The 11,702-nt window shown below is 34.5% G+C and overlaps 1 protein-coding gene across 1 annotated transcript; it reads right to left on the bottom strand.

Moving 5' to 3' along the window:
* Positions 1-404: 404 nt before the first annotated feature.
* On the bottom strand, positions 405-11,427 carry LOC115410453 (LIM domain-binding protein 3-like). The gene is given in 5 exon segments (XM_030122110.1): positions 405-513; positions 637-788; positions 10,822-10,860; positions 10,862-11,131; positions 11,337-11,427. Coding segments are annotated over 4 exon segments (360 nt in total). The 5' UTR covers positions 10,922-11,131; positions 11,337-11,427.
* Between the last annotated feature and the right edge of the window lie 275 nt (positions 11,428-11,702).

Genomic DNA, 11,702 nt, shown 5'->3' with positions numbered 1-11,702 from the left:
ACAAGCAACAAAATAAGTAAAAACATGAACAAAATATTCAAGAAAATGATGAATAGTAAAAAAAAAAAAAAAAAGTAACACAATGAACAAAAAGGAAAAAAATAATGAAATCAGATACAGAAATAAAAATAAAAATAAGAATAAAAATAGAATAAATATTTGTCATATATGAATAGTCTTCCCTGCACTTTATTTTTGTATTTGCTGCTATTTTATCTTATCATAGATAGATGGTGTTGTTTGTCTCTCCTCCTGACCTTTGACCTCTGTGTTCTGCAGCTGTACTGTACATATCTTCCACTAGGGGGCAGCAGGACACTGTGTTTGTATTGTAGAACTTGGACAAACAGACAGGACACAAACAGACGAACAGCTGATCTGCACGTTGAGGTTCTGTGATTGTTTTATGATGGTGGGGGTGGGGGGTGGGGCTTTACCTTCTGGTGGGGGATGACGGGCATGGGGGAGTCCATGCGTGGGGTTGCCGTGGGAACCGGTGCAGGGCGTCTTGATCTAGAAAGACAAATGTTTGGATGTTCAGAGGGTGGTGTTGTGATAAGGCAGTGTGTGGGAGTGGGTGTGGGTGGGGGTCTGTGTGTGTGTGTGTGTGGGGGGGGGGGGGGGGGGGGTGTTTACTTGAGCATGGACAGTGCCAGTTTGTGGGTGGCCAACTTGATCTTGTTCTGGGCCTCCAGGTGCGTCATCCCGTCGGTGCTGACCCCGTCGATGGCTGAGATGATGTCGCCCTGGGCCAGGCTGCCGCTGGCCGCCTTACTGCCAGGAGTTATCTATGGGGGGGGGGGGATAGAAGAGTAGGACACACTTGAACCAGTGGCACATTATTCAGGAAAAACACAACTTATTCTAACCATTACATGTTTATGTTATTAACATATCGACTACTATTAGTATTATCACTTTATTATAATTATTATTATCCTGTGAGTATTAAACTATATATATACATATTATAATATTACAGCATAATGACTTATTTATTACTATTACTACTTTATTATTTACTATTTCTACTGGTACTTTCAAATGTGTAATTGATGTTTTTCATGAATGTTTTCATATTTATTATCTATTTTCTTTTCTTTGTCTTGTTATATTTCTTTTATGTAATATTTTCTTATATCTGTACTTTATTTTTGCATTTGCTGTCAGTTGCCAAATTTCCCCACAGTAAAGTCTTATCTTATCTTATCTTATCTTATCTTATCTTATCTTATCTTATCTTATCTTATCTTACAGTGTATATTCAGTGTTGTGCTGCTACTGGAACCTCCATTTCCTGAGGATTCTGCCCAATCTAATGTAATGTAATGTAATGTAATGTAATGTAATTTAATCTAATCCAATCTAATTTACTCTAATCTAATCTCATCTAATCTAATTTAACATAATCTAATATATCTAATTTAAATCATTTAATTTAATTTAATTTAACAATCTAATCTAATTTAATCTAATCTAATCTAATCTAATCTAATCTAATAATCTAATCTAATATATCTAATCTAATATAATATAATATAATATAATATAATATAATAATATAATATATACCAGGTACAGCTACATTTCCAAAACCATCTGTTTCCACTTTGCTCAGATTAGAATAAACGGTTCCTTTAGTTTCAGTCTCAGTTCAGTCGATGGTGGAAAAAAGCTCCTCCTTCCACACTCATATTTATTCTGTTTGGGTAAAAACAGCCGATCAATCCAGTCCTTAAAGGTGACGGAGAAAAAGCTGACGAAGCAAAATAAACGAGCCATCAGCCGTGCAGACGAGGGCATTGATTAATCTACCAGTCTAATCAGGTTCTACGGCTGCAGAAACCAGGGATGAGCAGAGGAGCAGAAGAAGAAAAGAAGAAGCACATCTGAAGTGAAGAAGAACCACCGACAAACAGAAACGACAGATCAGCAGAGGAGCAGAAGAAGACAAGAAGAAAGAAGATAGCACATCTGAAGTGAAGAAGAACCACCGACAAACCCACAAACCACACCCTGTATATATGTGTACTGTATATATGTATGCACACAGATTTGAAGGAGGGTATGTATTTCTGTATGAAACTCTATCTATCTATCTATCTATCTATCTATCTATCTATCTATCTATCTATCTAATCTATCTATCTATCTATCTATCTATCTATCTATCTATCTATCTATCTATCTATCTAGTTTCATGTTCAGTTGTATGTGTCGTTATACATTTAAAAATTGAAATAATAGGACCCTGATCAAATAAATAAATAAATGAATAAATGAATACATAAAGTACAGACGAGCCTGGTCCTGAATGTGTCCCAACTGGGATCTCAATACAACCACACTGGGATTTTCACTGTATTTATGGTTTCATTTTCATTTTAGTGGTTAGTTTTTATCTGGTTTTAGGCAAGCTGTGGACAAAAAAATAATGTTAATTTTTTTTTTTTTCAGGTTATGGATGTTTTAAATGTAAATTTAATACAAATGATACAATGAAATGATAAAACACGACATACAATTCAGTTTTTATGTAAAACTATACGTCATGTACGACTGGAGGAACAGTCAGAGACACAAACTGACGGTTTGCATCAATTTTATTATTATTTTATCGTTTACAAAACTGTGATAGTCATCGTTCTTCAACATACCACAAGAAACATGGACAAAATCTCCAAAAAACTGAAGCAGCAAATTGGGCAAAACCATAAAAAATGAACCATACATGAAATGAAGCAGCAGAAGTTCGAGTTAGGAAAGTAAAGTTACATTATATCACAATTTGGGCCAAAAATAGGATTTCAGCAATTATGTTATGAGTCTAATGAAATAAAAGTATGAATGTTTCGGATGTTAGAGAAGGGTTCTGCTTCCTGAGACTAGTTTAGATTCTAAAAAAGCTGGTTTTACCTGCAATTTCATGTTATGTTTGTTCATTTACATTATTGGTGCTTTCGTTTCAACTATAGTTTTCCTCCAGTTTATGAATGTATTTAATGTATTTAGTTTTTTACTAAGTTGTTTCTTTCTGAGTCGAAACTGTGCAACTATACATGTTCTACCTTTTTTCTTTTCACCTTTTAAGTCGTATATTTTAAAGTCTGTCATTTTATCCGTCTGCTCATTTATTATTTGTTTCACCTTCATGTTTGATCCTGTTTGTTGATTTTCCACCATTTCTCTTAAAATTCTAAATTTCTTCTTCTTCTTCTTCTTCTTCCTCTTCTTCTTCTTCTTATTATTATTATTATGTATTGTGTGTTTGCTCTTGTATTTATTTTTATTCTTATATTTTAATTTCTATCTGACTTCATTATTTTTGTTCTTTTGTTCATTGTGTTACTTATTTGTTTTGTCCTTTTCATCATTTTCTTGAATATTTTGCTCATGATTGTACTTATTTTGTTGCTTATATTTGTCATTTTTATCAATGTTCTTCATTATTTTGCTCTTTTTGTTCATTGTGGTACTTATTTGTGTTTATTTGTGCTCATTTTCTTGCCTATTCTTTTTATTATTATTTTTTATTGCATTTTGTTCATTTTTCATTGATTGTTGTTCTTCATTTTGGTCATTATCTATCTATCTATCTATCTATCTATCTATCTATCTATCTAGCTATCTATCTATCTCTATCTATCTATCTATCTATCTATCTATCTATCTAATATTCATGTATTTTTACTGTTTTTTTTTCACACTGCTGTATCTTTTTTCCTCCACAACCGTCCCCATTTGACTGTTAATGCACTAAAACCTGGCTGTGCATGTGTTGACCTTCAGGTGTGGGGGGGTCATGGACCTTACACAAGCCAGACTTTAGTGTTAAACGGACACATGGGGGGTCTGCGGAGGCTGGGCCCCCGTGGGTATACAGTATAGCTCTAACCTTACACTCAACATCGTTAAAGAGTTAAAAATAAGTGATGCTGTTGATGCCTGAAGCTTCACTGTGATTGACCCCACTGAGCCCCCCCCCCCCGCCCCAACTCCCCATCCTCACACACATGCCCCCCCCCCCCAACACCGTGCCGCTGACATTCATACACCCCTTCCATCAGACTCTTCTTTTTCAGTCGTTCTGTGTCTATTTACATTAAAACACCCCTCGACTATGTTCTTCTGCTTTTGCTGTTGCGTTTATATTGGCAGACGCGCGGAAACGATCTCGAGCGCCATCAGTAACGCCATTTTTTCCGACTATGATGGTGAGACATTAAAATTCCTCTTATCCTCCTGAGACCCAGAAATGCAGCTTTATCTAAAAAACAAAACAAAAAACAAAACATAAAAATACAAAAAAAACTGAAAAAAAAACAACAATCCACTGCAAAGGATATTTCATTAAATAAAAAAAAACAAAAACAAAACTTATATCTGAAAAAGTGTGGCATCATATGATTTCCAATGAAGGAAATTATGTAATGTAAAAAAAAAAAAATGTACTTACTGGATCTCAGGGAGGATATTATGTCATAAATGCACTGAAAAAATGCAATTAAGCTGAACTGGCCACAATAAAAACACAGATAAAACACCAGTAAACAGGATAAAACAAGTAGAAAAAGATAAAATAAAATAATATAATATAATATAATATAATATAACAGATATTGTCACTATCAGAAACCTCCTAAGTCCATTTTTGGTCTTTTTTTTTGTCATAAAACAATTCTATTGGTCATTTTTAGAAATATTTAACCATGAAAACAACTTGTGTCGTAAATATTATTTTGTTTGTTTTTTTTTACACCCACTCTCTGAAAGTATATAGTTTGTGTATCTGTCTGATTTTTCAATGTGTGTAAAAATCTAAATTATTTCAATCAAAACAAAAAACAAACTTGTGTCTACATCTTTCAACTCCATTCATTTATTTCGAATACACATCGCTTTGTACCGTTCCTTAAAAAGAACCGTTTGGACATAAGAGGTTTCCACCCGACAGCAACGGACACAGTAAAAGCTGTGATAAAAACTGTACTATTTTCTGTTGGTTTCACTGAATATGGTACAATATTACCCAGTTCACACACTGTAGCTGAAAATATGTATTTTTATTGTATAAATTGATACTGATGGGAAAACTAGAGTTGAGTGGATTTTACAGATGGTTTTTAATAAAATATACGCCCCAGGATTTAAAAAAAAAAAACAGTATGTGTTTGATGAATTGAAGCCACAACTTCAAATAACATGTGACATTTACAGAATGAAAAAAAAAACACACTCACTGTTAAAAATTCTAAAATTAGAAATATTCGTGAAACATTGGGAAAAAATGGGAAAATTCTGTGAAACAATACAAGCCAATGTTACCATGGTGATATACAAGGAGACTATTCGATTTAAAATGTGCTTTTTTTACGTTTTTATTTCATTCTGCATTAATATCGCTCATAATCTTTTTTTTCTATTGAATGTTATACAAACCTAGATATGTCCATCCTGTTGAAAAAGAAAAAAAAATAAAATAAAATAAAAAATTACTTCTAATCCCTAAGAAAGTGGGACAGAGAATGTTTTTTTTTTTTGTTTTTAAATATGTACAGTGTGAGGAATATGTCACAGATTAATGTGTCCTGGAAGATGTTGTATCTCTTATGCTTCAATAAAAACAAAATTTAAAAAAAAAAACAAAAAAAGTAATTTAAGCCAAAAACATCAGCTCATGTCAGTATTTTTTCACCGAATGTAATTTTTTCAGACAGTAACGCATCACGGAGCATCTCGTCCAGGAATTCAACCGTCTGTGAGGAATATGTCACAAGCTGAATGTGACCGGAAGATGTTGTGTTTCTTATGCTTCAATAGAAACTAAATAATAAATAAATACTAATAATTTAACCCAAACATCAGCTCATGTCAATATTTTTTTCACCGAACGTCATTTTTTCAGACAGTAAACGCATCACGGATCATCTCGTTCAGGAATTCCCCGTCTTCATTCCTCTGTCTTTTCTTAGTTCTTGGCCAAAGTCGGCTGAAATCCAAACCTGAGGCTGTTACGTCAAACGGTAACGGCAAACCCGGTCGTCACGGCGACCTGTTGGTGTTTTTGATGTGAACCTGTCTGAGAACATCCCATCATAAACCCACCGGTACCATGTCGACTTAATCCAGGATCAGAGGAAACAATGAAGTGTTGTGGAGATGAGAGTGGATGGAAGGCGGGGTGGGAATGTGGATTTTCACCCCCCCACCCAGGTATGTGCACCCCCCCCCCACAGACTGTATGTCAATCTGTCATCAGTTTGTCCTTTTGTGCACAGAAAAACGACGATAGAAACACAAATATAGGAATAAAACTCAGAAAAGAATCATTTTATTTATCTTTTTGTTGCTTTGACACATTAAACTCAAACTGTATTTTTGGTTTATTTTGTGTATTTTATATTTTATACTGTAGTTTTATACCAATACACTGCAAATAAAGGGTATAGTTTGTCTAAAAATGAACACTTTCTGCAGTTAGTGACAATAAAACTAATGCATCAGCATACACAATATGGACAAAAGTATTGGGACAAATATGCAATCGTTGATTTTTGCTTTTTTTTTAATCCATGACTATGATTTTAATGTTCTACCTTTAAATTCTGGTCTATTTTGGGTATTTTATATTCCATATTGTAGTTTTATACCAATAAATTATGTAGTTTGTCCAAATATGAACACTTCCTACAGTTAGTGTTCATACAACTAATGCATCAACACACACAATATGGACAAAAGTATTGGGACACAATTTTACATTGTGATAAATATGTTACAGATTATTATTATTATTTTTTTTAAATCCATGACTATGATTTTAAAGGTACTACCTCTAAATTTTGCTCTATTTTGGGTATTTTATATTCCATATTGTAGTTTTATACCAAAACACTGCAAATAAAATGTGTAGTTTGTCCATAAATGAACACTTCCTGCAGTTAGTGTTCATAAAACTAATGCATCAACATACACAATATGGACAAAAGTATTGGGACACAATTTTAGATTGTGATAAATATGTTATCGTTGATTTTTTTTTTTTTTTTCAGTCCAGGACTATGATTTTTAATGCTCTACCTCTAAATTCGGATCGATTTTGGGTATTTAATATTCTATACTGTAGTTTCATACCAATACACTGCAAATAAATTGTGTAGTTTGTCCAAAAATGAACACTTCCTACAGTTTGTGATAATAAAATCAATGCATCAACACACACAATATGGACAAAAGTATTGGGACAAATATGTGATAGTTGATTTTTTGCTTTTGTTTTAAACCCATGTCTATGATTTTAAATGTTCTATCTTTAAATTCTGGTCTATTTTGGGTATTTTATATTTTATATTGTAGTTTTACACCATTACAGTGCAAATAAGTTGTGTAGTTTGTCCAAAAATGAACTCTTCCTTCAGTTAGTGAGAATAAAACTAATGCATCAACATACATGATATGGACAAAAGTATTGGGACACAATTTTAGATTGTGATAAATATGCTTTTTATGTTGTTTTTTTTAAATCCATGACTGATTTTAAATGTTCTACCTCTAAATTTCTAAATATTTTTCATGCTCTGACTGTAAATACCAAAACTAACCATCTACTTTTTTCGCATCTCACTGAAACCTTTAGGAAATATTGATGTTTTTATTTCAAATCCTCATGAACAGGACATCTGACAGCTGCAGACATGATGTGTCCCAATATTTATGTCCATACAGTTTATAAACATCAATATTTCCTTGAAGTTTAAGTGAGATGTGAAGAAAGTAGATGGTTAGTTGTGGTAGAAAATGATTATTTACAATCAGAGCAGGAAAAATATTTTAGAAATTTAGAGGTAGAACATTTAAAATCTTAGTCATGGATAAAAAAAAAAAAAAGGAAAAAAAAAAAAGAAAAATCAATGCTGAAATAAATTTTAGAAGCAAAGATAATTTAAACCAATCTAATCAATGTGATAATATTTATCCCATAATATAAAACTATATTCTGTCATTAGTCATTTCTGTTTTGTATCCCAGACCCCTGTTAGAAAAGAAACACCTGAATGCAACGTGTCCACATACTTTTGTCCACATCGTGTAACTCTACCGTTCTTCATCGGCGTCTATTTAAAGGAAATGCTGTAAATACACAGACCGTTCTGAGCGAGCGAGCTGCACAAGTCAGCTGAGATCTGTTCGACACGAGTTTGAACTGTTTAAGCTTTGAGTTTTAATTCAACAGGAACCAAATAAAGCGAATTTAATCACATGGATGAGTGAGAATCTGCCACAAGAGTCAATTTTAGGTTTGAAGCTGGTTTACTGTCATGTGACTTGAGTTCAATCTGAGCGTAAAACCACCATTTTTAGCAAAGTTAAGTTCCGACAGTCCAGTTTTTAACCTGCCTTTTACTTTTTCCTCTGTTTCATGGCTTGTTTTCTACTGTCCTGTTTTACTATATGGTGTCCTTGAGTCCCAAAATAATAATAATAATAATAATAATAATATGTATATATATATGAAAAAGTGCAGCATCATATGATTTCCAATGAAGGCAATTATGTAATATTAAAAAAAACAAAAAACTGTTACTTACTGGATCTCAGAAGGATATTATATTATAAATGCACTGAATAATGCAACTAAGCTGCATTGGCCACAATAAAAACACTAATAAAACACCAGTAAACAGGATAAAACAAGTAGAAAATACGTCATAATATAATATAATATAATATAATATAATATAATATAATATAATATAATATAATATAATATAATATAATAAACATTGTCGCTATGGGGCAGATAGAGATGTTAAATGTATGTTTGTGGGGGTTTTTTTGGTCCTTTTTGTTTTGTTCTTTGTTTTTTCTTCCTTCTTCTTCTTTCCTTCCTCTTTTCTCACTCTATCAATGCTGTTTATTTCTGAAAGTGTGTTTGTCATGTGTTGTTGACATTAAAAATGAAGCATAATGTACCAATCTGGGAATTTCAAACCTGGACTATAAGAAAGCTTCAAAATAAAAACATATGAAATCAAATAAAGTTGGATTGGATATATTCGCCATCATCATCCTCATCCTCATCAGTAGCTCCGCTCCACTCAGACTATTTCCGTCTTTCCGTCGTCCTGCTCCATTCTCGAAATCTCTCCGGCGCTTCCATCGGAGCCTCCATGTCATCATCACCGTCACGTACAGCTACATTACATAACGCGCCGCCTGCACGCTCCGATCACGCACAGGCATTTATTTGTACAGTACGTGCACCCGCCGTCGACGTTTAAGGTGATTTTCAGGTGAAACTTTAGCACCATTTGACCTTTATTCCCTAATATTCCACTGTTTTTATAACGAGGAGCTGCTAAACGTTCACGGATCAGTTTCAAATCCTTGTTTCAGTTGTTAATTTCATGGCATTCTACTAATAATAATCGTGTTTTTTACTCGTAAGTGCCTTTGTAGACACTGTGCAGCATTTAACAGTCAATAAAACAACAGCATAAAGAGAATTACAGTGAAAACTGATATCGTGAGGTTTGTTTTGAGGTTTGGAGGCACTGTTACTGTTACTATTCTACTGATTTTACATCATTTTTACTTTGTTTGTGTTGTTGACGGAAGGAACGGATCAATAATCTACATATCTGAGACTGGAATATTGGTTGTATTATTATTATTTTTCCATTTATGCCTAATGTCACTTATTTGCAACATAGCTGTTATAGGTGTTATATGTAAGGAAAGTAAATATTTAGACTTTTTTATGTAAAAAAATTGTCTTAGCCTGATGCAACTGTTTTTTCAGATACATTTTTTATGATTTTTCTTGCAGTGGACAGGACTTTTTTTTTTCAAGTAATAATAATAATCTGCACTGATTTCAGCATTTATCATAATCAGTCATTTATTTTTAATGTAATTGTAAACATTCAGAGGTTTTTCACAGTAAAATCTGCCTCCAATTTGGTCTAATCTGGTTGTTGTGTGTCTTTTTTGACTTTTTTATATTAAATAATTGTCTTAGCATGATGCAACAGTTTTTCAGACATTTTTTGAATGATTTTTTTTGCAGTGGAGAGCGTTTTTTTTGCTGTTTTAAAAACTAAAGCTGTGAAACTCTGCATTACCGGGTCTCAGGAGGATATTTAACGTAATGATCTCCACAGTATGATGAAATCTCAATTTCATATATATTTTTTTTACTTTTTTATTTTAAATAATTGTCTTAGCATGAAGCAACAGTTTTTTCAGACACATTTTTTTGCAGTGGACAGTGTTTTTTTTTTGTTGTTTTTTAAGTAAAGCTGTGAAACTCTGCATTGCAGGAGGATATTTAATTCCAATAATCTCCACAGTATGACGAAATCTCCATAAAGATATGTTAAGAAAATAATAATCTGCACTGAATTCAGCATCTATCATAATCATTTTCATTTATTTTTTTCTATAATTGTAAATATTCAGAGGTTTTTCACAGTAAAATCTGCCTCCATTTTTGTTTTTTTTGGACTTTTTTCTAGAACACACGCTATATTTTGTCTCAAATACACACACATTCATTGCTTGGGGGGGGGTGTCCTTCATCATTAAAGGGGTCCTTACCCTTAAAAAACATAATAATCTGCACTGAATTCAGCATCTGTCATAATCATGATCTTTTTTTTTTTCTATAATTGTAAATATTCAGAGGTTTTTCACAGTAAAATCTGCCTCCATATTTGTTTTTTATGTGTTGTTTTTTTTTTTTTTACTTTTTTTCTTCAACACATGGACACATTCATGGCTGGGGGGGGGTCTTCATTTCATCATTAAAGGGGTCCTTACCCTGGAGATGGTGAGCGGCATGTTGAAGTCCTTCCCCCCCCTGTAGTCTGAAGCCCCACGGCGCGGGGCCGTTCAGCGTCACCGTGTATGCGCCGCTCATGTCGGATCCAAAAACCACGTCCAAGTCCTGGTGTCCCGGTTCCTAGTGGGTTCTCCTCCTCGGTGGTCCTCCTCCAGGCCAAGCTTATCCCCTATCGGCGCTGGCTGCCTCTACCGTCTGCTCCCAGGACCAACACCAGTGGAGGGGGTGGAGGTGCTGGTGGTGGTGCTTGTGCTGATGGTGGTTGGTGGTGGGTGGGTGGGTCAGGTGCTGTGGACAAACACAGATATGCACACACACATATACACACAAACACACACACACACACACACACACACACACACAGAGGGGTAAAGCCCAGATTCTGAAGCTTTAGGACCAAAACGCTGCAGCTCCAGTTTCTGGAAGCGTCAAAACAGGACGACTGCGGTGACAGGAAACCAGTGAAACCAGCAGAAATGATGCAAAAACGCACCTTTAGTGGATTATTATGGGTGCACAGGAGGCTCTGGTCTGCAGGGTTGCTGAGGGTGAGGGACAGCCGGCCTAAGAATAGCAGACGGAGCAGAGACTCAGGGGCCTGGTCCTTATAAGGCCTGAAACACGAAGCCCCAGAATGCTTCAGTGCACACTCACATGGCCAATATAGACCCCTCTGACTGCAACACATTCTCCCTCTCTCTACGTGCCCTCTCTCTCTCTCTCTCTCTCTCTCTCTCTCCCTCTCTCTCTTTCTGTGCTATCACTTCATTCCACCTCCACCGCATTATCCACAGCCAGGCCTTCAATAATAACGCTTTGTTTATGCAAATTAAGGTTGGACACGTTAAAAAAGACCAGT

Source organism: Sphaeramia orbicularis, chromosome 19 (assembly GCF_902148855.1).
Source record: "Sphaeramia orbicularis chromosome 19, fSphaOr1.1, whole genome shotgun sequence".
Classification (NCBI taxonomy): domain Eukaryota; kingdom Metazoa; phylum Chordata; class Actinopteri; order Kurtiformes; family Apogonidae; genus Sphaeramia; species Sphaeramia orbicularis.
The sequence above is the reverse complement of the archived record's forward strand: the minus strand, read 5'-3'. Positions and strand labels throughout refer to the sequence as shown.